The sequence below is a fragment of the Tachyglossus aculeatus genome, chromosome 3 (assembly GCF_015852505.1).
Source record: "Tachyglossus aculeatus isolate mTacAcu1 chromosome 3, mTacAcu1.pri, whole genome shotgun sequence".
Classification (NCBI taxonomy): domain Eukaryota; kingdom Metazoa; phylum Chordata; class Mammalia; order Monotremata; family Tachyglossidae; genus Tachyglossus; species Tachyglossus aculeatus.
The window spans coordinates 37,824,070-37,851,170 of record NC_052068.1 but is presented as its reverse complement, the minus strand read 5'-3'; the positions used below and the strand labels follow the sequence as shown (position 1 = coordinate 37,851,170).

The 27,101-nt window shown below is 48.3% G+C and overlaps 1 protein-coding gene across 1 annotated transcript; it reads right to left on the bottom strand.

Moving 5' to 3' along the window:
• Positions 1-3,686: 3,686 nt before the first annotated feature.
• ACTA2 (actin alpha 2, smooth muscle) lies at positions 3,687-23,278 on the bottom strand. Its single transcript, XM_038743810.1, has 9 exons — positions 23,231-23,278; positions 20,017-20,217; positions 16,589-16,717; positions 12,923-13,033; positions 11,455-11,539; positions 9,533-9,694; positions 8,269-8,460; positions 5,489-5,670; positions 3,687-4,025 (listed from the first exon to the last, which is right to left on the bottom strand). The coding sequence occupies exons 2-9, from the start codon at positions 20,143-20,145 to the stop codon at positions 3,882-3,884; spliced, it is 1,134 nt and encodes a 377-aa protein (XP_038599738.1). The 5' UTR covers positions 20,146-20,217; positions 23,231-23,278; the 3' UTR covers positions 3,687-3,881.
• Positions 23,279-27,101: the final 3,823 nt, after the last annotated feature.

Genomic DNA, 27,101 nt, shown 5'->3' with positions numbered 1-27,101 from the left:
CCCCAGCACTTAGAACAGTGCTTTGCACATAGTAAGCGCTTAATAAATGCCATCATTACTATTATTATATTAATTTTATTTATTTGTATCGATGTCTGTCTCCCCCCCAACTCAGACTGTAAGCTCATTATGGGCAGGGAATGTCACCGTTTATTGTTGTATTGTACTTTCCCTAGCACTTAGTACGGTGCTCTGCACACAGTAAGCACTCAATAAATATGATTGAATGAATGAATGGACCCAGCTTGTTAGAGAAGCAGTGTGGCTCAGTGCAAAGAGCAAGGGCTTTGGAGTCAGAGGTCGTGGGTTCAAATCCTGGCTCTGCCAAATGTCAGCTATGTGACTTTGGGCAAGTCACTTCACTTCTCTGGGCCTCAGTTACCTCATCTGGAAAATGGGGATTAAGACTGTGAGCCCCATGTGGGACCACCTGATCACCTGGTAACCTCCCCAGTGCTTAGAACAGTGCTTTGCACATAGTAAGCGTTTAATAAATGCCATCATTATTATTATTATTATTAGAACAGTGCTTTGCACATAGTAAGCATTTAATCAATGCCATTATTATTATTGTTGCAAGCACTAGTTAGGGCTGTCACCAGCCGGGCCGACGGCCTGGCAAATTTGGCCCCTGACGCTCATCAAAGAGCCTGGCCTTTAGAGGGATAACTTCCTCCCTGCAATCCGTCTTGCCCAGGAGACGGGGGGATTGAGCTGTTCGTTGCAGGATGGAGCAGGAGTGAAGCACTTTTAGTTGTGAGGCCTCCTGAGGAGGTGGTGATGGTGGTGGTCAGCATCAATCAATCCATCAGTCAGTTGTATTTATTGAGCACTTACTGTGTCCAGAGCACTGTGCTAAGTGCTAGAGACAGTACAATATGACAGTATAACAGACACCTTGCCTGCCCAAAACAGACTTACAGCCTAGAGGGGGAGACAGAAAGTTATTTTTATTATTCATATTAAAAAAAGCTATAGGTGTATACCTAAGTACTGTGGGGCCGGGAGGAGGATGTGTAGAGGGAGCAAGTCCGGATGAAGGAGAGGTGAGTGGAAGAAAAGGATAAGAGGGGTTAGTCAGGGAGTGCCTCTTAGAGATATGCCTCTGTAGGGCTTTGAAGCGGGGGAGAGTCATTGTCGGATATGTCTTTTAGACTGTGAGCCCACTGTTGGGTAGGGACTGTCTCTCTATGTTGCCAACTTGTACTTCCCAAGCGCTTAGTACAGTGCTTTGCACACAGTTAAGCGCTCAATAAATACAATTGATTGATTGATTGATATGAAAAGGGAGGGTGTTCCTGACCAGAGACAGGTCATGGGTGAGATGCTGGCGGTGAGATGGAGTCACTTGAAAGCTGCCCCTTCTGTTGCATCTCTGTGAGGCCTCAGCTTTCCTACGGCTACCCTCACCGCTCTCCCACCTCCTGGGCTACTGCTCCACCTGTATATATGTTTGTACAGATTTATTACTCTATTTTACTTGTGCATGTTTACTATTCTATTTATTTTGTTAATGGTGTGCATCTGGCTTTATTTCTGTTTATTCTGATGAGTTGACACCTGTCCACATGTTTTGTTTTGTCGTCTGTCTCCCCCTGCTAGACTGTGAGCCCGTTGTTGGGTAGGGACCGTCTCTATATGTTGCCAACTTGTACTTCCCGAGCGCTTAGTACAGTGCTGTGCACACAATAAGCGCTCAATAAATACGATTGAATGAATGAAGTCCCCCACTATGCCCTGGGCTACGAGGAGGAGGAGGAGAGGCAGGGGCCCATGGGCTAGTCAGCCTCTGGATTGGAGGGCCGGCTGTTCCAGGGCAGGACTAGTTCTCTGAGCCTCAGTTTCCTCACTTGCAGAATGGGGAGAAATATTTGTTCTCCCTCCTGTTTAGACCGTAAACCCCACTTAAGATTTGATTATCTTACATCGCTGCAGTGCTTAGTACAGTGTTTAGCATACAGAAAGCACTTAATAACCCAGAAAAACTAATTGGATGTCTTTGATTCAAATGACCATGCTACTCCCAATGTTGTTTTTTATTATGTTAATGATAATAGTATTTGTTAAGCTCTTCCTAGAAAAGTAGTGTGGCTTAGTGGAAGGAGCCCAGGGTTGGGAGTTACAGGACGTGGGTTCTAATCCCGGGTATGCCACTTGTCTGCTGGGTGACTTTGGGCAAGCTACTTAACTTATCTGTGCCTCAGTTTCCTCATGTGTAAAATGGGGATGAAGACTATGAGCCCCACGTGGGACAACCTGATTACTTGTATCTAATAAATCCCATCATTATTATTACCCCAGCGCTTAGAACAGAACTTGGCACATAGTAAGCGCTTAACAAATACCATTATTATTATTATTATTCCTATGTTCTTCCTTATGTATCTACTACGTGTTGGGGTAGATACAGGATAATCAGCTTAGATCCAGTCCCTCTCCAACAGGAGCTCACAGTCTGAGGAGAAGAGAGTTTATAAGTTATGGGAGATATTTCTCTCCTCCTTTGCTCAACTCCATCCTAGTATTGTGAAGATGATTTAGTCTTCCTCAAGCAATTCATCATTTTCTGTGAATGGGGGGTGAGAGAGGGGGAGCCGACCTCTGGCCCACGTCCCGCCTCTGGCCTGGAACGCCCTCCCTCCTCAATAATAATAATAATGATGGCATTTATTAAGTACTTGCTACGTGCAAAGCACTGTTCTAAGCACTGGGGAGGCTACAAGGTGATCAGGTCGTCCTACAGGGGCTTCACAGTCTTAATCCCCATTTTACAGATGAGGTAACGGAGGCACAGAGAAGTGAAGTGACTTGCCCAAAGTCACACAGCTGACAGTTGGCGGAGCCAGGATTTGAACCCATGACCATGACGATGACCACTGACTTCAAAGACTGTGCTCTTTCCACTGATCCACACTGCTTCCAACAGACCATGACTCTCCCCCCAATTCAAAGCCTTATTGAAGACACATCTCCTCCATGGGGCCTTTCCTGCCTAAACCCTCCTTTCCTCTTCTCCCACTCCCTTCTGTGTCACCCTGACTTGCTCACCTTATTCATCCTCCCGCCCAGATCCACAGCACTTACGTAGATTCTGTAATTTATTTATTTGTATTAACATCTGTCTACCTCTCTAGACTGTAAGCTCATTGTGGGCAGGGAATGTGTCCGTTTATTGTTATATCGTACTCTCCCAACCACTTAGTACAGTGCTCTGCACACAGTAAGTGCACAATAAATACGAATGAATGGGTGAGTAGCCATGGTCCACTAGCCTCCAAATGGTGAAATGTCCAGATTCCCCTGAAATGCAGCTGAAAAATACATTTTTGTTCCATTTCTACTCCTTACCCCCTTGCTTCCCTGGTTGTTTATAAATCCTTCCCCTATCTCAGTATGTCAGTGGAACGGCCTGTGTTTAGCATTGTTTCTGGGAGCAGGTTTTCATTCATTCATTCAATTGTACTTATTGAGCACTTACTGTGTGCACAGCACTGTACTAAGCGCTTTTTCATCCAGTTGTGGAAAATGGTCGGGCACACACGTGGGCTTGCTCAGCTGTCTGTATCATTCTACCCAGATTCCACAAGAGGGAGACATGCTTCAATAATAATTATATTAATATTAATAATAATAATAATAATGAGGGGAAGCAGGAGGAAGAAAACAAACCACTCAGAGTAGAAAGGTGTGAGTTCCTGGTGGCGTATTTCAGATTTATTTATAAAATACCTAAGAAATCCAATCGGGGCCTTTATTAAGAAAGTTTTTGTTCTTTTTTGTGGGTTTTTTTTTGTTTCTTTTGTGGTCAGAGCTTTAAGTACATGATCCTGAATCCATTCACAGTTGTCTACTGAAACCATACAGGGAGCGGGAAGGCCGGTTTAGAAACACTTGCGATGGACGATGGAGGGCCCCGCCTCGTCGTACTCCTGTTTGCTGATCCACATCTGCTGGAAGGTGGACAGGGACGCCAGGATGGAGCCGCCAATCCACACCGAGTACTTGCGCTCTGGCGGAGCGATGATCTGTTAACCGGCACATAGGAAGAATTGAATCGCCTGGGTGACGCATACCCGTCGGCCATTTCCTTTAATCAGTCCGTCGTATTTACTGAGCGCTTACTGTGTGCAGGGCACTGTATTAAGTGCTAGGGAAATAACTATCTAACAATTTAGACATTCCCCAACCACAATGAGCTTACGGTCTAGAGGGGGAGACGGACATTAATATAAATAGATAAATTGTGGATATGTACATAAGTTCTGTGGGAGAGCCCACTGTTGGGTAGGGACCGTCTCTATATGTTGCCAACTTGTACTTCCCAAGCGCGTAGTACAGGGCTCTGCACACAGTAAGCGCTCAATAAATACGATTGAATGAATGAATGGGAGGGGTGAAGAAAGAGTGAAAATCCAAGTACAAGGGGTTGCAGAAGGGAGTAGGAAATGAGGGCCTAGACCGAAAAGGCCTCTTGGAAATGTGCCTTTAAAAACTCTTTGAAGTTGGGGAGAGTGATTGATTGTCAGATATATAGAGGGCAGGCATTTCAGGCCAGAGGTGGGATTGAGGCGAGAGAGATGAAATCGAGGTACGGAGAGTTTAGTCCATTAGGGGTGAGCGTCCTGGCCCATGGTCATACCTTGAAGCTCTCTTTACGCTGGCAGCCTACTGAGGTTAGGCCAGGGAGATGGGGGGGCTTGGATTTTCCCTTAGAGGCTGGTAGTAGTGTTTCCCAGCTGCCTCAGACCATGAGATGAGGATTGTCATGGGGTGAGGGTGGGGAGAGGGGAAAGCCGGGGGTTCCGACCCATCTGGCAGACTAGCTCATCCTGGGGCCTGCAGGGAGCTCCAATGGAGACATTATCTCTAAACCTTAAGCTTGTTGTAGGCAGGGAAAATGCCTACATTGGACTCTCCCAATAATAGTGATGATAATAATAATCATAATGGTACTTGATTAGCGCTTACTATGTGCCAAGCACTGGTCTAAGCACTGGGGTAATAATGATGATGGCATTTATTAAGCACTTACTATGTGCAAAGCACTGTTCTAAGCGCCGGGGAGGTTACAAGGTGATCAGGTTGTCCCACGGGGGCCCACGGTCATAATCCCCATTTTACAGATGAGGTAACTGAGGCCCAGAGAAGTTAAGTGACTTGCCCAAAGTCACCCAGCTGACAAGTGGCGGAGCTGGGATTTGATCCCATGACCTCTGACTCCAAAGCCCGGGGTCTTTCCACTGAGCCACGCTGCTTCTCAGATACAAGGGTAGATACAAGGTAATCAAGTTGGGCAAAGTCCCTGTCCCAATCCCTATTTTACAGATTAATTGATTTCTGTCTACCCCAGTGTTTAGAACAGTGTTTGACAGCGGTAAATTCAATAATAATAATAATATCTCCCAGAAATCTGGGTGGTAACCAGCCTCCAAATCTGTCCAGTCCTCTCTGTCAGTTTTTGGAGAGTATGACAGGGGATGGTCTTTACCTTGATCTTCATGGTGCTGGGAGCCAGAGCGGTGATTTCCTTTTGCATGCGGTCAGCAATGCCAGGGTACATCGTGGTGCCCCCAGACAGGACGTTGTTAGCATAGAGATCTTTCCTGATGTCGATGTCACACTTCATGATGCTGTTATAGGTGGTTTCATGAATGCCCGCTGACTCCATCCCTGGGAAAAGACACAATAACATAAGTCTCTGCTGAGATTCACATTTCATAGAGTTCCTGAGAAGGAGGAATCATCAGGAATCCACAGTGGGACTGGGTTTCTGTGTGCCCTTGGAAGGCCTAATTTATCCCCTATTTCATGGAGATCAGTCAAGTAATCAATCATATTTGTTGAACGCTTATTGTGTGCAGAGCACTGTACTAAGCACTTGGGAGAGTGCGACATAACAGGTTTGGTAGATGTTCCTTGCCCAGAATTGCATTTTGAAAGAGATCTTTTTCATAAAGCGGTCGAATAATATAAAGGCTCTTCCAGAATGTTTCACTCAAATCAAATTGGACCAATGATTCTTCTCCAGATTGAAAACCTCTTTCTTTTTGAAGATCAATCTGATAAAGATTCATTTAGTTTAAGTTCACTGTTTTGTAATTAAATAATTAACTATGGCATTTGTTAAGCGCTTACTATGTGGCAGGCGTGTTTGAAGAGCTACATCTAGGAAGGAACCACTATTTTACTACTGAATCTTCTTGAGTCTTCTAAAAGATTGGTCATCACGCATGCTCAGAGAACACTGCAGAAAAATTCCATCAGAATGACATGCCATCCTTAATCAACCACTTATCTATAGAGTGCATATTGTGTGCAGAGCACTGTATTAAGCGCTTGGGAGAATACAATATAGCAGAGTTGGTACTTGTGACAGATGTACCAAGATCCTGGCTTTTCACTTCGAAATTGTCCTTACTGGTGCCTAGAAACTTATTTTCCGGCATAAAGGATGGCTTCCACGTTGGAAAGAAGGCCACTATTGCTAGGTGCTCCCAGTGAAGTGGAAGATTGGGAATTTGGTGGTGGAGGGTAAAAATCCAGACAACTCCAGCCCAAAGCATCCTGGGAGACAGGGTGGAGAGAACTTGCCTGTAGTGGCAAGTTCAGGAAAATGTGGCCCCAAATGTTCTTATAAGGTATCCTTAAAACAGAAAAATCTATAGTGGGAGAAGCAGCGTGGCTCAGTGGAAAGAGCCCGGGCTTTGGAGTCAGAGGTCATGGGTTCAAATCCCGGCTCCTCCAATTGTCAGCTGTGTGACTTTGGGCAAGTCACTTAACTTCTCTGGGCCTCAGTTACCTCATCCGTAAAATGGGGATGAAGACTGTGAGCCCCCAGTGGGGCAATCTGATCACTTTGTACCCTCCCCAGTGCTTAGAACAGTGCTTTGCACATAGTAAGCGCTTAATAAATGCCATCATCGTCATCATCATTATTAGAGGCCGAGAAAGACCACCTAGCAGGTGAAGACCATTCTAGGGGAATCTTGACTACAAGCTTATTGTGGGCAGGGAACATGTTTACAAACTCTGCTGTATTGTACTCTCCTAAATTCTTAAAGTAGTGCTCTACGCAAAGTAGGCACCCCCAAACTATCGTCAATCGATCTTCCCTTCCACCTAGAAATCAATGGGGTGCCGGGAGAAAGAGGAAGGGAGCGTTCAGGGGGCCACATTTCAGATCACCTCAGTCTTTGATGTATCTGAGCAAGTACGGGCACATCCTAGAGCGTGGGAGTTGATCTATCTATGAAATGAAAAGTGGAGGCACCCCTAAATCTTGGGGTCACAAGAGGGGGGTTCCGAAGCTAGGCTATTGGCGGAGTCAGGATTAGAACCCATGACCTCTGACTCCAAAGCCCGGGCTCTTTCCACTGAGCCACGCTGCTTCTCTAATGCCTGTTTTGCTGTCCGTCTCCCCCCTTCTAGACTGTGAGCCCATTGTGGGCAGGGAGGGTCTCTCTTTGTTGCTGAATTGTCCTTCCCAAGCGCTTAGTACAGTGCTCTGCATGCAGTAAGTGCTCAATAATTACGATAGAATGAATGAATGATGCCTGTTACATGTTTTGCTGTCTGTCTCCCCCCTTTTAGACTGTGAGTCCACTGTTGGGTAGGGACCGTCTCTATATGTTGCCAACTTGTCCTTCCCAGGTGCTTAGTACAGTGTACTGCACACAGTAAGCGCTCAATAAATACGATAGAATGAAGGAATGCTGTGTCACAGCAGACTTGTTGGGGACCACTGATCTAAAAGCCAGGGGAAGTCAGCAGGTCACTGTGATGCAGGTTCATCTCTTACCCGCTTCAACACGCCGGGACTTCTCTGCCTCAGGCCCCGTTCGGGAAACTGAGGCAACAAGAACTTGCCCTCACAAGTGTGAATGAAGTCATTCTAGGAGGGAGCTTGGAAACCCCTTGGTGACACAGTGCCGTGTCAGTAGACACTTAATGAAGGATCTATAAACTGCTCCTCCCCTCAGCTTGGAAGGACTTAGAGAAGCAGCGTTGTCTAGCGGATAGAGGATGTGAGCCTGGTAATCAAAAGGACCTGGGTTCTAATCCCAGCTCTGCCACTTGTCTGCTGTGTGACCTTGGGCAAGTCACTTAAATTGTCTGTGCCTCAGTTACCTGATCTGTAAACTGGGATGAAGACCGCGAGCCCATGAGGGACGTGGAGTGTGTCCAACCTGATTAACTTGTACCTGCCCTATTGCTCAGTGCCTGGGACAAAGCAGGAGCTTAACAAATACTATTAAAAAAAAAACTTACCGATGAAGGAGGGCTGGAATAGGGTCTCGGGGCAGCGGAACCGCTCATTACCGATGGTGATCACCTGACCGTCGGGCAGTTCGTAGCTCTTCTCCAGGGAGGAAGAGGTGGCCGCTGTGGCCATCTCATTTTCAAAGTCCAAAGCCACGTAGCATAGCTTCTCCTTGATGTCCCGCACGATCTCCCGCTCAGCTGCCAAGGGGAGTCGAGATTTAGGGGCCAGGGTTACATCCTCTGCCTCGCTGGTCTTTGCTTACCCTCACCCTGGTGAAAAAGCCCTTCGTCCCCACCTGTTCGGAGTTCAGATGTGGCTCTCCCCTGGACAGCCCTGAGCTTGTCTGCCCACCGTCTGAGGAACTCGTATCTCTCCACTCCCCTGCGCTTCCACACTCCTGATGCAGTGCGGCTTAGTGGCTAGAGCATGGGCCTAGGAGTCATTAGGACCTGGGTTCTAATCCTGACTCCGCCACATGTTGCCGATTAGTACTTCCCAAGTTCTCAGTACAGTGCTCTGCACACAGTAAGTGCTCAATAAATACAGTTGAATGAATGCCTGCTGTGTGACCTTGGGCAAGTCACTTAACTTCTCTGGGCCTCAGTTACCTCATCTGTAAAATGGGGATTAAGACTGTGAGCCCCTTTTTTATAGCATTTATTAAGCACTTACTATGTGCAAAGCACTGTTCTAAGCGCTGGGGAGGTTACAAGGTTATTAACAATAATAATGTTGGTACTTGTTAAGCGCTTACTATGTGCCAAGCACTGTTCTAAGCACTGGGGGGATACAAGGTAATCAAGGTTGTCTCACGTGGGGCTCACAGTCTTCATCCCTATTTTACAGATGAGGGAACTGAGGCCCAGAGAAGTGAAGTGACTCACCCAAAGTCCCCCAGCTGACAAGTGGCAGAGCCAGGATTTGAACCCATGACCTCTGACACCAAAGCCTGTGCTCTTTCCACTGAGCCATGCTGCTTTTCTAACGTGAGACGTGTGAGACAGGGACTTTGTTCATGCTGATTAACTTGTATTTAGTGCTTAGAGCAGTGGTTGGCACATAGTAAGTGCTTAAGTACCAACATAATAATAATGATGATTATTAATTTGCTGAGGTGATTCTGACCTCTTCTGGTGCGGTCTTGCGAAGCATTCTAAGACTTTCTATTAAAGGAGGATTGGTTTCTTGATTTCCTCACATCTCTCTACAGGAAGGAAGAGGCTCTTTCGAGGCCATGGGAATGCAACACTCCACCCTCGCTGGCCTTACCGGTGGTCACGAAGGAATAGCCGCGCTCAGTCAGGATCTTCATGAGGTAGTCTGTCAGGTCTCGGCCTGCCAAGTCCAGGCGCATGATGGCGTGGGGCAGGGCATAGCCTTCGTAGATGGGCACGTTGTGGGTGACCCCGTCGCCGGAGTCAAGCACGATCCCTGGGAATTGGCCAAAGAAGACCCAATGGCGATCAAAACCTCGGGCCGGATCCCCCCATCCTGGCTGACCAACTGACCCCCGGGGGTGGGGTCTAGAGTTGGAGAGGTGGTCCGGCCTTGCCCCGACCTATCTATTCCTGGGTTAAAAAAAAGAGGGTAAGCAGGTGGTTGGCCAAGATTTAGGGATTCGTCCCTTCTGTGGGTACAGGATGGAACGACAGTTTCCAGGGCTCTAGGGGAGGGGATGGAAGAGGAGGTGTCCAACTGCCCTGAGTCTGTGGGCTAATCAATCAATCAACTGAATGTATTCATTGAACCCTTCCCATGTGCAGAGCTCTCTACTAAGTGTTTGGGAGAGTATATTAGGGTTTGTTGATGTAATTAATCCCTGCCCTCAAGGAATCTGTAGTCTAATGGGGGAGAGAGACACTAAAATAATTTACAAATATAGGGAATTCATTCATTCAGTCAATAATAATAATGATGGCATTTGTTAAGCGCTTACTATGTACAAAGCACTGTTCTAAGCGCTGGGGGGGATACAGTGTGATCAAGTTGTCCCACGTGGGGCTCACAGTCTTAATCCCCATTTTTACAGATGAGGTAACTGAGGCTCAGGGAAGTTAAGTGACTTGCCCAAGGTCACACAGCAGACTTGTGGTGGAGCCGGAATTCGAACCCATGACCTCTGACTCCAAAGCCCGTGCTCTTTCCACTGAGCCACGCTGTACTCCCCAATTGTATTTATTGAGGCAATCGTATTTATTGAGCGCTTACTGTGTGCAGAGCACTGTACTAAGCGCTTGGGAAGTACAAATCGGCAACATATAGAGACGGTCCCTATCCAATAATGGGCTCACAGTCCAGTATAAAGTTATAAGTGCTACAGGAGAGGGTGGGGAGGGAGTGAATACCCAAGTGTTTGGGTGATATGGAGATGCTGAAGTGAAAGTTGCAGGGGAAATAGGGTGGGGAGATGAGAGCTTCTAGACTGTGAGCCCACTGTTGGGTAGGGACCGTCTCTATATGTTGCCAACTTGTACTTCCCAAGCGCTTAGTACAGTGCTCTGCACTCAGTAAGTGCGCAATAAATATGATTGAATGAATGAATGAATGAGTCAGGGAAGGCTTACTGGAGGAGATGTGATTTTATAAGGGCTTTGAAGGGAGCAGAGAAGCAGTATGGCTTAGTGGATAGAGCAAGGGCCCAGGAGTCAGAAGGACCCGGGTTCTAATCCCAGCTCTGCCATATGTCTGCTGTGTGACTTTAGGCAAGTCTCTTAATTTCTCTAACCCTCAGTTACCTCACCTGTAAAATAGGGATAAGAGTGTGAGCCCCATGTGGAACAGGGACCTGATTAATTTGTATCTACCCCAGTGGTTAGAACTGTGCTTGTCACATAGGAAGCATAGTAAGCTCCATTATTATTATTATTTTGAATATGGGGAGAGCTTTGATCTGCAAGATGGGAAGGGGGAGAGAGTTTCAGGAAGGAGGAAGTGCTTGAATAAGTTGTAGAGGGATGAGAGTCAGGCATACTCTAATCCTAATTTTCTGGAGGGCATACATAATGACTTGGTTGTTTCAATTGGGATGGCCCCCATTTGCCATGCTGGATTAATCCTTAGTGACCAGACCCCACAAAGGCCTCCCTCCAAGTGCCTGCCCTATGCTAACCGACAGTAATAACAGTTGACCCTTCATTCGAAATGAGATTCTTCCAAAAACGTCCTCATCCTTCTGTTGTTCAAACACCTACCAGTTGTACGTCCAGAAGCGTAGAGGGACAGCACCGCCTGAATAGCCACGTACATGGCTGGGACGTTGAATGTCTCAAACATAATCTGCAAAGCAATTTAGACGTTTGAATTAACTCCAGGGCCACTGAACGGAAAGTGTCGTTTGGTAGCAGCAGGACCAGTGTCCCTTGCATGGTGAGAACCAGCCAAGTCCCACCCCATGACTGGTCCAACAGTCTGCTTGGCCTTTCTAAGGGCCCAGCCTGCCCAGCGCCCAGAGCAGGACAACTGTGGAGGGAAGGGGACTGCCCTGTTCCAGGCACCAAAGGCCTGGACATCCCAGCTAAATCAACATGCCCCAAGGCTGGAGACTCTCCTGAGCTGTCCTTGGCACCAATCCCCACTTGAAACATGCTCACTCGTGAGTCCAGGGCTAATCCCACTTGGCTCTCCTGCCCTGCTGCCGAGGGCCAAAGCATTGGCCCCCAGAGCAGGGACCTTCCCCTCAGGGATGGGGAAGGAGCGGAGGGGAAGGACATGGTGGGAGGAGTTGAAAGTGACTGGAGGATGGGAGCTGCTGAGAAGTGTCTGCCCAGAGGAGCTGTTTGGTCCACCCACTGAATGGGGCTGAGGGCATTAACCTCCTCTGCAGTGGCCCAACTCCATTTCTCCGGCCCCAGTCACTTACACCGTGGCCTGGGACGGGGCAGGATTCAAGGCTGAGGAAGGAGGACACTGGGAGGTCAAGGGTCACCATGACCCCATCGCCCCCAGATCCGGGGAGGCCCAGGGAACCTCCAGAAGCTTGGAGTGATGGTCTGTGGGCCTGGATAGCTCAACCTCTAGTGTTTTCTCCTTTCGGCTGGCCTGGTTCCAGTCCACCAGCACAGAATGCTCAGATCTAATTTAGCAAGGGGCCTTGGATGGGTTCTTGGGGTTTGTGTACAAAAGGCGCGCTCCAACTGAAGATCTCTTTCAACCCTCCCAGTTTTCCCAACAACCCAGCCCCACACATGCTCAAAATTTGCCTGGGACTCATCTCAGAGGACTGCTGGATCACCTCCATGCCTCTGCCAAAAACTTACGTCCATGTTTCTTTTCTGACGGAATCCAGCCCCTCTATGAGAGGGGAGGGGAAAAGCCCACAGTTCTGTTTCCTCCACACATGCAGTCACCCCCAGTAGAGGACCTGGGGATCCCCTGCACCCGCCCCAGGGTGGGATGGAGCTGGGGGAGAATGACAAAGACCCTCTTTCCCCTGCTCTTTACTATATCTGCCTAGTGCCCCAGTTCTGCCCTGAGGTTAGTGTTATTGGGGAGTAAGACCACCCTCCCATTTGAACCCCCCCACACACACACAAGCACACACACACCATCAATTTGCCTTCTTCCTGAGCAGGGGCCTGGAATTTAGTGGCTCTGGGACTTGTCTCGTAGCACCACGGTTCCGCCAGGACCCACCCGAATCGGGTCAGGGGACTGCCTTACCTGGGTCATTTTCTCTCGATTTGCCTTGGGGTTCAGGGGAGCCTCGGTCAGCAAGGTGGGGTGTTCTTCGGGGGCAACACGCAGCTCGTTGTAGAAAGAGTGGTGCCAGATCTAGGGGGAGACAGGCAGAAGGACAGAGGAGAAAACACATCATCAGCAGTCTCCCTTTGTGGTCTTCTGAAGCCCGATGCCCGGGACTACAAGAAACAAGGGCCCAGACCCGAACGGTAGGGCTTGTAGGGATTTGGGGGGAAGTGTGGGAGAGGGAACTTCTCTTCTCCAAGAGAGGTAGGAGAAGATGGTAAGGAGGAGCGGAGAGGACCACTGGTGGAAAGCGAGGGAGAGGGGCTTTGGAAATGCGGCACAAGCCAGGCTGATTCTCCCCACTGGATGGGAACAGGCTTGTTGGCCTTGGAGAGCAGAGAAGGGCCTCTTCTTCTGTCCTCCACTCGAACTCTCCCCTTCCCTCCCAACCGGTCACTGCCAACTGAGTGAGGTATTGGCTTCTATGCCTGGAGGCAGGGCCAGGGACACTGCAGAGCTCTCCTGCCCCCGACCCTCCCCAGCCATGCCCCCCGAGACTGTGGCTTCTCCGGGAGCAGAGGGTCAGGTTTACTGAGGACCTTCAGGAGAGGCATCTCACTGCAGACCCACTCAATCCTCCCCACACATACCCAAAATACTGCTGCAGCAGCTCTGGACCTTAGTACAGTGCTTTGCACACGGTAAGCGCTCCATAAATACGATTGAATGAATGGACCAGATGCCAGGGCTCTTTCATTCATTCAGTCATATTTATGGGGCGCTTATTGTGTGGAAAGCACTGTAGCAGGCGCTTGGAAGAGTTCAATATGAGAATTAACAGACACATAGAGAAGCAGCGTGGCTTAGTGGAAAGATCCGGGCTTGGGAGTCAGAGGTCATGGGTTCTAATCCCGGCTCTGCCACTTGTCAGCTGTATGACTTTGGGCAAGTCACTTCACTTCTCTGGGCCTCAGTTCCCTCATCTGTAAAATGGGGATGAAGACAGTGGGCCCCACGTGGGACAACCTGATTACCTTGTATCTACCCCAGTGCCTAGAACAGTGCTTGGCACATAATAATAATAATAGCATTTATTAAGCATTTAATATGTGCAAAGCACGGTTCTAAGCGCTGGGGAAGTTACAAGGTGATCAGGGTTGTCCCACGGGCGGCTCACAGTCTTAATCTCCATTTTACAGATGAGGTAACTGAGGCACAGAGAAGTTAAATGACTTGCCCAAAGTCACACAGCTGACAACTGGCGGAGCTGGGATTTGAACCCATGACCTCTGACTCCAAAGCCCGTGCTCTTCCCATTGAGCCATGCTGCTTCTCTTCTCATAGTAAGCGCTTAACAAATACCATCATTATCATTATTATTATTCCCTGCCCACAACGAGCTCCCAGTCCAGAGGGGAAGACAGAAATTAATATAAATAAATGAATTATAGGTATATACATAAGTGCTGTGGGGTTCTGTCAATAGAGCTGGTCCCAGCAGGCCATGGTAGAGATTCAGCTCTTCCAGCCTGCCTAGAAGTAGTAGCAGCATGGGAGTCAGTGGACCTGGGTTCTAATTCTGGCTCCACCACTTGTCTGCTATATGACCACGGGCAAGTCACTTCACTTCTCTGTGCCTCAGTTATCTGTAACATGAGGATTAAAACCGTGAGCCCCACGGGAGACATGGACTGTGTCCAACCTGATTAGCTTGTGTCTATACCAGTGCTTAGTACAGTGCCCGGCACACAGTAAGCACTTCTCAAATACCATAAAATAAAAAACCCATCCTTTAGATTTCTAATAAAAGCTGGACAAAATAACACAGTTTAACAAACCACATCTTGTAGTGCACACCCTGAAAATACATGGCTTCTATCAATCAATTGTATTTATTAAGCAATGCTTGGGAGAGTACAATATAACAGAATTGGTAGACATCTTCCCTGCCCACAATGTCCTCCCACTATATACAGATATGCATATACATCTGTTGGGCAGGGAATATGTCTATTTATTGTTATATTGTACTCTCCCAAGCGCTTAATGGAGTGCTTTGCCCACAGTAAGTGCTCAATAAATATGACCGAATGAATATGTGTACCCAGATACATTGCAAATAGACACTAATATTTCCAGCCAACACCTTTCAAAGGGCAAAGCTGTGGGAACTTGAGTTGTGCTTTTCCAACATTCATTCATTTATTCAATCATATTTTTTGAGCGCTTACTGTGTGCAGAGCACTGTACTAAGCACTTGGAAAGTACAATACAGCAAAAAAGAGAGACAATCCCTGCCCACAATGGACTTACACTCTAGAGAGGGGGGAGACAGACATCGACAAGTAAACAGGCATCTGTATAAATAAATATAATTATAGATATATATACATATATATAGATATAGATATAAAGAGAGAGAGAGAAGCAGCATGGCTTAGTGGAAAGAGCATGGTTTGGGGAGTCAGAGGATGTGGGTTCTAATCCCAGCTCTGCCACTTGTCTGCTGTGTGACCTTGGGCAAGCCACTTAACTTCTCTTTGCCTCATCTTCACTAGTGGGATTCAAACCAGATCCCTTAGGGAAAACACTGAAATTGGGTCATTAGGAAGAAAGATCACAGGGAGTACATCTTGTCTTGTTCCTGTAAATGTTGTTTTAGGTCTCTGGGAACTAATGGGTCTCATCAATGTTCATCTTATCTTGTCCTTGTAAATTCATTCATTCATCCACTCAATCGTATTTACTGAGTGCTTACTGTGTGCAGAGCACTGTTATAAGCACTTGGAAAGTACAATTTGGCAACAAATAATAGAGACAATCCTTACCCAGCAATGGGCTCACAGTCTAGAAGGGGCAAGACAGACAACAAAACAAAGCAGGTAGACAGGCATCGATAGCATCAATATTAATAAATAGAATTATAGGTATATACACATTATTAATAAAATAAATAGAATAATAAATATGTACATATATACACAAGTGCTGTGGGGCAGGGAAGAGGGTAGAGCAGAAGGAGGGCGTCGGGGCGATGGGGAGGGGAGGAGGAGCAGAGGAAAAGAGGGGCTCAGTCTAGGGAGGCCTCCTGGAGGAGGTGAGCTCTCAGTAGGGCTTTGAAGGGAGGAAGAGAGCTAGCTTGGCCGATGTGTGGAGAGAGGGCATTCCAGGCCAGGGGAAGGATGTGGGCCGGGGGTCGACAGCAGGACAGGCGAGAACGAGGCACAGTGAGGAGGTTAGCGGCAGCAGAGGAGTGGAGTGTGTGGGCTGGGCTGGAGAAGGAGTGAAGGGAGGTGAGGTAAGAGGGGGCAAGGTAATGGAGAGCTTTGAAGCCAATACTGCAGAGTTTTTGCTTGATATGAAGGTTGATAGTAAATGTTGTTTTAGTTCTCTATTCTTGGTTTACTGATCCTTTACCTCTCCTATCAGGAGGCCTTCCTAGTGCGAGTGAGATATCATTTGAAAAGACTTCTCTGAAACAAGTTGGAGATACAGTGTGGTAGAAACGTTTCAAATGGTTACCTCCCTGGTTGATGATTGGCTTCTCCACTTGAATAGTAGTGCAGTTGTATCTGACCGTTATTCACCGGGCAGTGAAACCCCTTGAAACATATTATTTTAATCAGACCACTAGGTAGGTACCTTTTCCATGTCGTCCCAGTTTGTGATGATGCCGTGCTCTATGGGGTATTTCAAGGTCAGGATTCCTCTTTTGCTCTGAGCTTCGTCACCTACATAGCTGTCTTTTTGACCCATGCCCACCATCACACCCTAAAAAACGACAAAAGCAAAGAAAACATCAGTCCCGTGGATGCTCAGGGTCAGACCACAAAGGAGAAGGTCTGTGGCATTCCCACCCAGCTTCTCAGTTCTCCCCAACAATCCTCCACTTCTGCAAGGATTGTGGGAAACTCCTCTGGCCAGGAAGTGATACTTCCCCACTGGCCTGGTTTCCTGGAGCTCAAGGAGATGTGGGCCTTCCCTGCTATCGGGGAGGATGCTATTAGGTGAGCTTTCTTTTTTGAGGTAGGATTGGTAGATGTCAGAGGAGGAAGTGGTCCTTCCACCCCCTATATAGGTAGTCCATACTCTTCCAGCTAATCTGCAGAGCTGCCCTGACCCTCCTTGGGGAGGTGGTGTTTCCCTGTGAGGCTGAAGATTCGTCCCTCCCCAACAGACTAGGGCTACTTGCTCTGCCTGTGGTAGTGGAACTCCCCCCAGCCCAGAGCCTCGAGGGGCTTTTGGAGGGTGGGCGGGTGGGGGATTCCCACCCTCAGATGTGCTCCACCACCCCGCCGCTGCTGCCAAGGAAAGGAGTTTTTGGTACTCACCTTTGAAAACAAAACACCCTTCTCCCTCTCGGCCTGATTTCTCCAGCCCCTCCCATCCCCAGCCTGATCTGGATAGCTGAGCAGCCATTTGATAATGATGATGATGATGATGATGGCATTTGTTAAGCACTATGTGCGAAGCACTGTTCTAAGCACTGGGGGAGTAAGGTTGTCCCACGTGGGGCTCACAGCCTTAATCCCCATTTTATTCATTCATTCATTCAATCGCATTTATTGAGCATTTACTGTGTGCAGAGCACTGTACTAAGCGCTTGGGAAGTACAAGTTGGCAACATGTAGAGACGGTCCCTACCCAAAAACAGGCTCACAGTCTAGAACAGATGAGGTAACTGAGGCCCAGAGAAGTCAAGTGACTTGCCCAAAGTCACACAGCTGACAAGTGGCAGAGTCAGGATTAGAACCCATGACCTCTGGCTCCCAAGCCCGGGCTCTTTCCATTGAGCCACGCTGCTTCTTGTAAGCATTTGCCAATGCTGCCATCACTCTCTACTTCCTGCCATTCAACCCCACTCTGGCTACTCACTATACGCCACCCTCCTCTCTTTGAACCGCTCCCACATGCTGCCCAACTTGCTCTCTGTCATTGGCCGCCTCACACCTCAGGGGACAGCAGTGCTGTTATGTGACCTCTGACCTCAGCTGCCCAGCCCTTCAGCCCGGGCCCAAACACTGGACCCAGGTGGCAGCAACAGAGAAAAATGGGCAGCCGAGGAGGAAGAATCAATCTGCGCATCAGGCAGAAACTCCTCACCCTGGGCATCAAGGCTGTCCATCCCCTCGCCCCCTCCTACTTCACCTCCCTTCTCTCCTTCTCCAGCCCAGCCCGCACCCTCCGCTCCTCTGCCGCTAATCTCCTCACCGTACCTCGTTCTCGCCTGTCCCGCCATCGACCCCCGGCCCACGTCATCCCCCGGGCCTGGAATGCCCTCCCTCTGCCCATCCGCCAAGCTAGCTCTCTTCCTCCCTTCAAGGCCCTGCTGAGAGCTCACCTCCTCCAGGTGGCCTTCCCAGACTGAGCCCCTTCCTTCCTCTCCCCCTCGTCCCCCTCTCCATCCCCCCCCATCTTACCTCCTTCCCTTCCCCACAGCACCTGTATATATGTATATATGTTTGTGCATATTTATTACTCTATTTATTTATTTATTTATTTTACTTGTACATATCTATCCTATTTATTTTGTTTTGTTAGTATGTTTGGTTTTGTTCTCTGTCTCCCCCTTTTAGACTGTGAGCCCACTGTTGGGTAGGGACTGTCTCTATATGTTGCCAATTTGTACTTCCCAAGCGCTTAATACAGTGCTGTGCACATAGTAAGCGCTCAATAAATACGATTGATGATTGATGATGATGAAGAGAAGGCGATGATTCCTCCTCCCATGTCCATGCTATTCTGCTCCTCTTCCCCAACCCCTTGGCTAGTTTCCTCTCACTCTCCCTATCTTCTTTCTATTTCCTAATTTCCACTTTCCCCCCTTTCTTGTCCCCTCTCCTCTCTCCCCTTTTTCTCAACCCCCCCTTTTTCTCAGCCCTGCTCTCTTCTCTCTCTCTGCCTCCCACCACTTTAGGTGGCTCTCACTCCTCCTGAGGTCCCAACCTCAGGTCACATTATGTAGGATGAGAAACAGGGGAGCGGAGACCTGGCCTGATTTGTGTCTGAGAGCCTCCACCCGCTATTACGTCCGGATCTGATCTGCTCTCTGTGCGTTGTTTGATTCTTTGGGACTCTGGATTCCAGGGCACAATGGAAGGGATGCCACAGTGGAATGCAGAAGCAGCATGGTGTAGTGGAAAGAGCACCGGCCTGGGAATCAGATAACCTTGGTTCCAATCCCAGGCCTTCCACTTACCTGCTGTGTGACCTAGGGCAAGTCACTTAACTTCTCTGTGTCTCAGTTCCCCCTCATCTGCAAAATGGTGATTCAAAGGGGTTCTCCCTCCTCCTGAGACTGTGAGTCCCTTGTGGGATCCGATTATCTTGAATCCACCCCAGTGTTTACTACAGTGCTTGGCATATAGTAAGCGCTTAACAAATGCCACAGTTATTAATGGATGCAGTTCGGGGCCAGGTGAGGCTCTGGATCCTCTACTGCTCCACTCAGAAGCAATGTGGCCCATTGGAAAGGGCACAGGCCTGAAAGTCAGAGGACGTGGGTTCTAATCCTGGCTCCGCCACATGTTTGCTGTGTGACCTCGGGCAAATCACTTCACTTCTCTGTGCCTCAGTTACCTCATCTGTAAAATGGGGATTAAGACTGTGAGCCTCATGTAGGACAGGGACTGTGTCCCACCTGATTATCCTGTAGCTTAGAACAGTGCTTGGCACATATTAAGCACTTAACGCATGCCACAATTATTATCATTCTTTCTCTCTGCTCTGGTGGGGCTCTAGGAGCATCCTCCAGGGGCTCTCCCTCTGGGGGCTCTCGATAATGGCCAGAATGTTTACCTACTAAGGTGGCTACTCTCTGCGTTATGCTCTCTGCTTGGTCAGAACTACTGTGCAAAACACTATCCCCTTTTCCCAGCAGTAGAGGTGGGGCCAGTCAGTTTTCAGGGAGACAGGAAGGGGTGCTTGGATCCCTGGGCCATTTTGGGTTGTTGTTTTTTTTCCCCCCCTGATTTGAATGTGCTTTTTCTTTCCTCTTGGGCCGGGGCAGATCAGGGCACAGAGTCACCCCTCACACCAACAAGTGTCTTAGCCCCATGTCTCCCACGCACCTGGTGACGGGGCCGGCCCACGATGGACGGGAACACAGCTCTGGGCGCATCGTCCCCAGCAAAACCCGCCTTGCACAGGCCGGAGCCGTTGTCGCACACCAGGGCAGTGCTGTCTTCCTCTTCACACATGGTCTCCACAGCCTCTTCCAACCGAGTGAGAGAGAGAACGGGGGCAGGTGGTCCTGAGGAGATGGAGGGCGCCTGCACGATGGGAACAGAAAGCACAACGGATTGGGGTGGGCTGATGAGAGGCGTGCAGTCTGGGCAGATCCTTCCCCAAGCTTGTTACCTAGAAGGCGACAACCACCCCGATCTCCAGGGAATCGAGCCTGGAGGTTCAGAAGAAGCAACTCTCTGGCCCTGCCTGGTGCTCCCCAGTCCCGGCCCCCGGGATGAGAGGCTGAGTGTGCTGAGGTATTTTCAATGGCCCGAACGTTTCTATCCAAACACTGAGAAACTGCTGGGTTTTCATTGGTATTTCTTCTCTAGAAAGGCTTTTATCAAAATAAACCCCCTACCCACAATATCCTTCTGTCAGTTTTCTTCGTTTTAGGGGTTTGGGGCCCAGGAGCAGAGGCCCATAGGTACATCCACTTGATACATAACCATCTTGCTCGGCAATAAGGCAACAGCCCCCTGTGTAAGAGCCCTGGCTCGTTTGGCCACTGCTAGGGTGTAGGGGATAAGGGGAATGGGGGGGCAGGGGTTGGGGGTTCTGCCTCTCGCTGAGGGAAGGGGTGGGGCCGCAGTGGTAGCACCAAACATTTCTGCAAGATTCTGGCCGGGGTAGATGGGTCTTTGCTAGACACTCAGAACCTGCTTTTTGCCCTCAGGAGCCCCATAATTTCTGGCATAGGAAACTCCTGCCATCCCACACCCCTCTGCCCTCTCTCCCACCTATTTATCCCATCCCAGAACTCCCCCCTTGGATCAGTGGAATCCCACATCAAGGACTGTGAGGGTCCAGGAACTTTGGCCAGTGGAGCTGGCAAAATACCCTCCATTCCCACATTGAAAAGAGAAGAAGCGTGGCCTAGTGGATAGAGAACGGGCCTAGGAGTTAGAGGACCTGAGCTCTAACCCCAGCTCCGCCACGTCTGCTGTGTGACCCTGGGTAAGCCACTTAACTTCTCTGTGCCTCAGTAACCTCATCTGTAAAATGGGGATTAAGATTGCGAGCCCTGTGTGGGAAAGGGATTGTGTCCAACTCGATTATCTTGTATTTACCCAGAACTGAGTACAGTGTCTGGCACATAGTAACCGCTTTACAAATACCATAAAAAATAAAATTGAGGATTGGTTAGCTGGCCTGTACATTATTATTATTATTATTTTTATCATTACTTTGTCATAGCTTGTGGGACTGAAAGATACCATCTATAGCTCGTTGTTGTGGCCGAGAAGCCAAGTTATGAGGGGAACTGGGTGGGGTGAGGGTAGGTAGCCCTAGAAACAAAGTCTCTCTCTTTTTTTTTTTAAATGGTATTTGTTGAGTGCTTATTATGTGCCAGGCCCTGTACTAAATGTCTCTTCATCTTCCACTTCACCCATAGCTCAGAGTCCACTGCCCTGGAGCTAGCTCCCCAAGTGACTGGGAAGGTTTGGCACTAAAGTATTGGCTTTAGAATATATTCATTTGTAGAATAGAAAGTTGCATTTTTAAAATTGGGGGGAAAACCTTCTAAAACATCCATATTAAACTAAATTCAGTATACTGGTTCCTCTTCATTCCCCTCCATCCTTTCAGGAGAATTTGGGGTGCAGGAAATGGGAGGCAGGGAAGGAGGTAGAAAACCTGGAGAGGGAAGGAAGGATGCAGAAATAGCAGAGGGTATCAACAGATTAGGAAAATTCCCCATCGAGACTTCTTCAAACAACCAGCGGTCTGCTGTCAGTGCTTCTGAGCCGAGAGAGAGACAGGAGACAGCAGGAAGAATGAAGGAGTGGCAACTCAAAAGCGCTCTGGGGAAGATGAGGAAAAGTCTGAATTCCAAGGAACTACTACTAGAAAGGAGTTTTTCTTGAAAAGAAAAAAAAAACTTTTCCAGGAAGGATTAATCAACCACTTAGAATAGAGACTTCAATAGGGAAGGGGAGCTGCCTTGCCCTAAAAAGTCTGTCTCCTCCAGACTCCAGAGACTCTTCCGAGCCCAAGTGAACAGCCTGGTTGGGAACAAACTACTTCCTAATTAGGCAATACCCTCTTGGGTGACTGTTTTGGGAACAGAGTTCCAGGTCAGGGCTTTGGCTCAAATCAACTCCAGTTCGTCTTGTGCCAAAAATGAGAGGTTGGGCTGAGGGGTGGAAGGAATGTTACAATTCCTGGCCTGTCAGACTCTAAACACAAACCATATTTAGTCACGAGCCTCCAAATGTGAAGAAACCGCAGGCTAAAAGCTGCAGGCTGGACTTCTGGGCCGCTGAGCCTGGATTTTCATCTGTTTGACCCCAGGAAAACTGTGAGGCTCAGCACCAACTCTAGGGACCAGACTAAAAGGAACTGGAATGATCATCGCAATAGCCACTGGGTATTCTGCTGCAGGGAGACGAGGAAAGATCAGCTGTTCCTCCCTCCTCCTCAGATTTTCATTTTTAAACCGAGGAGGATTAAGTTGTTTCCTGGCCTCCTGCTCCTCAGAATATCAGTTTCAGCTTCTGAACCCCCTTGGCAACCACCCTCACTGAAGCTCATAAGGGACCGTTCAATTCCCATCCATCACGAGCTAGAATCATTTTCAACCAGAGAGCAGACACTCAATCGCATCAGGTACAACACAAAGCAGTGACTCGTGACGACCTTTTCTCCACATGCCAAAGGCCACATCCTGAAATCTCAGGAAAACCAAACCAATTCCCAGGAAGGCTGCAAAAGCAGTCAAGCAGGGCCCTGACGGTGAATGCTTAAACACTAATCTCATCCAACATCACAAAACAAGGCTTATTTTCAATGGAACTTTGCCCTAGGCCCTTCTGCCGTCAACTTAACTCAGGCTCTTACACCTGGTAGATTTTCTTCCAGGTTATGGCCCGTGGATCTTAAACCTGAAGATGATGAGCTCTGCAAACTGGAATAGTTCAATCTGTGTGACTGCAATTAATAGGACCAGAGCATGCATCCCCTAGCCGAAACCCCTCAGACCGCTCCCGAACGTACTCCCAGAAGAAACAAACCCGTGCACTCCGTAAGTCACACTTTTGGTTCTGTGCCACTTACCCTGACAGTGCCTGGCTGCTTTTAGCTGCTCGGGGATGGAGTTCTGTGAAGCTGAGAGCCGCTAGGTTATATAGCCTCTTGGGCCGTTCCCCTCCCACTTGCTTCCCAAACAAGGAGTCGAGACGGGCTTCGGTTCCATCTCTCAGTCTAACACAACCATATAGGGGCCTCAGCACAAAAACCTCTAATCTGGGTGGCCTAAGGGCCCTGCATTCCGCTGCCCTGCTCATGAAACAGGAGGAGAGTTCGACCGGGTAAGATAAACACGTAAAAAACTTCAGGACAACTGGTCGAGGAGAGCACACTGAGGTGACTTCTCTATGGACGGGCAGCGTACGGATATTCCCCCGAAAGAGGCCCCCTCCTCGGCTGGTGCCCCGGATTTCGGGATCTGCAGAGAGCCTGTGGGACCAGGCAGGGGGCCCGTTTCCAGCCAACACACTCCCTCCTCATGGCTCGTGAACAAGCTGTTGGCGTGGACGGTAAAAGGAAGCCCAGGGAGAAGGAGAGCAATCCCTTGAACTGGCTTTAAACACATGGCCGGGAGTACTATTTAAAATGTCACTCCGTGTTTACAGAGGCCGAGAGCAATGAGCAGTGCTACTGGCTATTGGCTCAGACTGCCAGTTGGAGTGAGTTTACTGATATAAAATCAAAGCTGAAATCCTCACCTGTTCCAAAGCTGAGCCCCAAGAGACCTTCAGACATCAGTGTTCCCTGCGGTTCCGAGGTCTGTCCCTTTCCTTGCCCGTCACACGACTCCCCACGGGAGTTAGAGTTTTCACCTTTCATCACTTTCATCACTACACCAATCATAGGGGGGTTGATTTTGAAGAGCCGGTCCAGCGGAAAGAGCACAGCTCTGGAATCAGGAGATCTGGCTTCTAGTCCTGATTCTGGTTGCCCTTTCTCTGGGCCTCATTTTCCTCATCTTTAAAATGGGTATTAAAGACCTGTTCTTCCTATGACCTTAGTCTGTGAGCCCCATGTGGGACAGAGACTGTGTCTGGTCCAATTATTTTGAATCCATCCCAATCATTCAGTCAATCAATCGTATTCATTGAGCCCTTACTGCATGCAGAGCACTACACTAAGCACTTCGGAGACTGTAATAGAGTTGGTAGACACATTTTCTTCCCACAGTGAGCCTACAGTTCAGAGGGGAAGAAAGGTATTAATATAAATGAATTATGAGTCTGTACGTGAATGCTGTGGGGATGAGGGAGGGGGGAATAGAGTGCAAATCCAAGTGTAAGGGAATGGGAGAAGAGGAAGGCCTGTTGAAGAAGATGTGCTTTTAATAAGGATTTGAAGGTAAGGGGATGGATCATCTGTCACACATGAAGAGGGAGGGGGTTCCAGGCCAGAGGTAGAATGTGGGCACGAGGTTGGTGGTGAGATAAGTGAGATTGAGGTCCGGTGAGTAGGGGGACTGAGAGGACTGAAGTGTGCAGGCTGGGTTGTAATAGGAAAGCAATGAGGTAGAGTAGGAGGGGACCAAGTGATTGAGGGCTTTAAAGCCAATGGAAAGGAGTTTCTCTTTGATGTGGAGGTAGATCAATCAATCAATCGTATTTATTGAGCACTTACTGTGTGCAGAGCACTGTACGAAGCGCTTGATGGGCAGCCACTGGATGTTCTTGAGAAATGGGAAAACACATACTGAGCATTATTGTAGAAAAATGATGTGGGCAGCAGAGTGAAGTATGGACTGGAATGTGGAAAGTCAGGAGACAAGGATATCAGCAAGGAGGCAGATTCAGTAATCAAGGTGGAATAGGTTAGGTGCTTGGAGTAGCATAATAGTAGTTTGGATGGAGTGAAAAGGGTGGATTTTAGCAATGCTGTAAAGGTTGAACAAACATTGCTATGCGTTGAGAATGAAAGACATGAGTGGAGGATAATACCAGAGTTAAGGGCTCGTGAGACAGGTAGGATGGTGGTGCTGTCTACAGTGATGGGAAAGTCATGGGCAGGATAAGGCATGGCCTGAGCATGGGCCTGGGAGCAGAAGGACCTGGGTTCTAATACTGGCTCTGACACTTGTCTGCTGTGTGATCTTAGGCAAATCACTTAACTTCTGTGTGCCTCAGTTCCCCCATCTGTAAAATGTGGATTTAGACCGTGTGCCTCATTCATTAATTCATTCAATCGTATTTGTTAAACACTTACTATGTGGAGAGCACCGTACTAACAGCTTGGGAAAGTGCAATACAGCAATAAAGAGTGACAATCCCTGCCCACAGTGAGCCCACAGTCTGGTGGGGGGGCGGGGGGGAAGGGGGTAGACATCGGTATAAGTAAACAGACATCAGCACAGATAAATCAAATTACAGATCTATACATATGTGCTGTGGGGCTGGGGAAGAGCAAAGGGAGCAAGTCAGTGCAATGCAGAAGGGAGTGGGAGATGAGGAAAAGTGGGGCTTAGTCTGGGAAGGCCTCTTGGAGATGTGGTTTAAGTAAGGCTTTGAAGAGAGGGAGAGTAATTGTCCGGTGGATTTGAGGAGGGAGGGCGTTCCAGGCCAGAGGTCAGCGGTGAGACAGGCAAGATGGAGCCACAGTCCAAAGGTTAGCATCCGAGGAGCCAAGTGTGCGGGCTGGGTTGTAGAAGGAGAGAAACAAGGTGAGGTAGAAGGGGCAAGGTGATGAAATGCTTTAAAACCAAAGGCGAAGAGCTTTCGTTTGATGTGGAAATGGATAGGCAACCACTGGAGATTTTTGAGGAGGGGGTTGACCAGTCCTAAACATTTCTGTAGAAAGATGATCCGGTCAGCGGATTGAAGTATGGACTGGAGTGGGGAGAGGCAGGAGGTTGGGAGGTCAGCAAGGAGGCTGATGCAGTAATCTAGGTGGGATAGGATGAGTGATTGCAATGTGCAACTTGATTAGCTACACCGGTGATTAGTACAATATCTGGCGCATAGTAGTGCTTAACAAATACCATATAAAGGGATCTGTGTGAGAAAATGAGGAGTATACAGTATTTGGCAGATAGTAAGTGCTTAACAAATGCCACAATTATTATTATTTCTAGTTCCCATTCAGGATTTCACTGGTGCTTGTAGCTGTTGGTTACTTCCATTGCAGGAAGTGTCTGAATTAATTACTGTGTATCTATCTCAGTGCTTAGTACAGTGCTTGGAATAGCTAAGGGAGTCTTTTTGCTGATGTTTCAGTGTCCTGGGCAGGTTCCGTTGTACCAGGCTGTTGGGTTCTTGTCCATTCAATTCACTTTACTGATTTCCTGAGCCTTTCTAACAGTCAGGTCTCCCTCAGAAAGGGCACAGCAGCCCTGACATTTGTTTATGTCGGTTTTATTTATTCACTTACACTCACTTTGCCTATAATGAGGGGGCTAAGTGGTAGCTCCTTGTGAGACTTTAAGCTCCTTGAGAGCAAGGATTGTATCTATTAATATTATTGTGCATCCCCAAGCACTTAGTACAGCTCTCTGCACTTGAGAGATGCTCAGTAAATACTAGTGACTGATTGATTCTTCTGAGATCAAATCATATCTGTCAGTTTGTTATGATAACTGTTAGGTGCTAACCGTTTGTCAAGCACTGTCCTAAGCACTGGATTGTTTTGATCTCTGTCTCCCCCCTTCAAGTCTTTAAGACCGGTGTGAGCAGGGATTGTCTCTCCTTATTGCTGAATTGTACTTTCCAAACACTTAGTACGGTGCTCTGTACACAGTAAGTGCTCAATAAATGATTGAATGAACGAATGAATGAGTGGGTTAGATACAAGTTAATCAGGTTAGACACAGCCCCTGACCCACATGGGGCTCACAGTCTCAGTAGGAGGGAGATCAGGTATTGAATCCCCAGTTTAGAGATGAGGAAATTGAGGCTCAGAGAAGTGAAGT

What these genes read in the sequence shown, in the direction of transcription:
- ACTA2 (XM_038743810.1), bottom strand. Translation starts at nt 20,145, where the DNA reads ATGTGTGAAGAGGAAGACAGCACTGCCCTGGTGTGCGACAACGGCTCC. An exon ending in CTATTCCTTCGTGACCACCG is followed by an intron (nt 8,461 to 9,532) that starts GTAAGGCCAGCG and finishes TCCCCTTGGCAG; the next exon opens with CTGAGCGGGAGATCGTGCGG. An exon ending in ATTCCAGCCCTCCTTCATCG is followed by an intron (nt 5,671 to 8,268) that starts GTAAGTTTTTTT and finishes GTCTTTTCCCAG; the next exon opens with GGATGGAGTCAGCGGGCATT.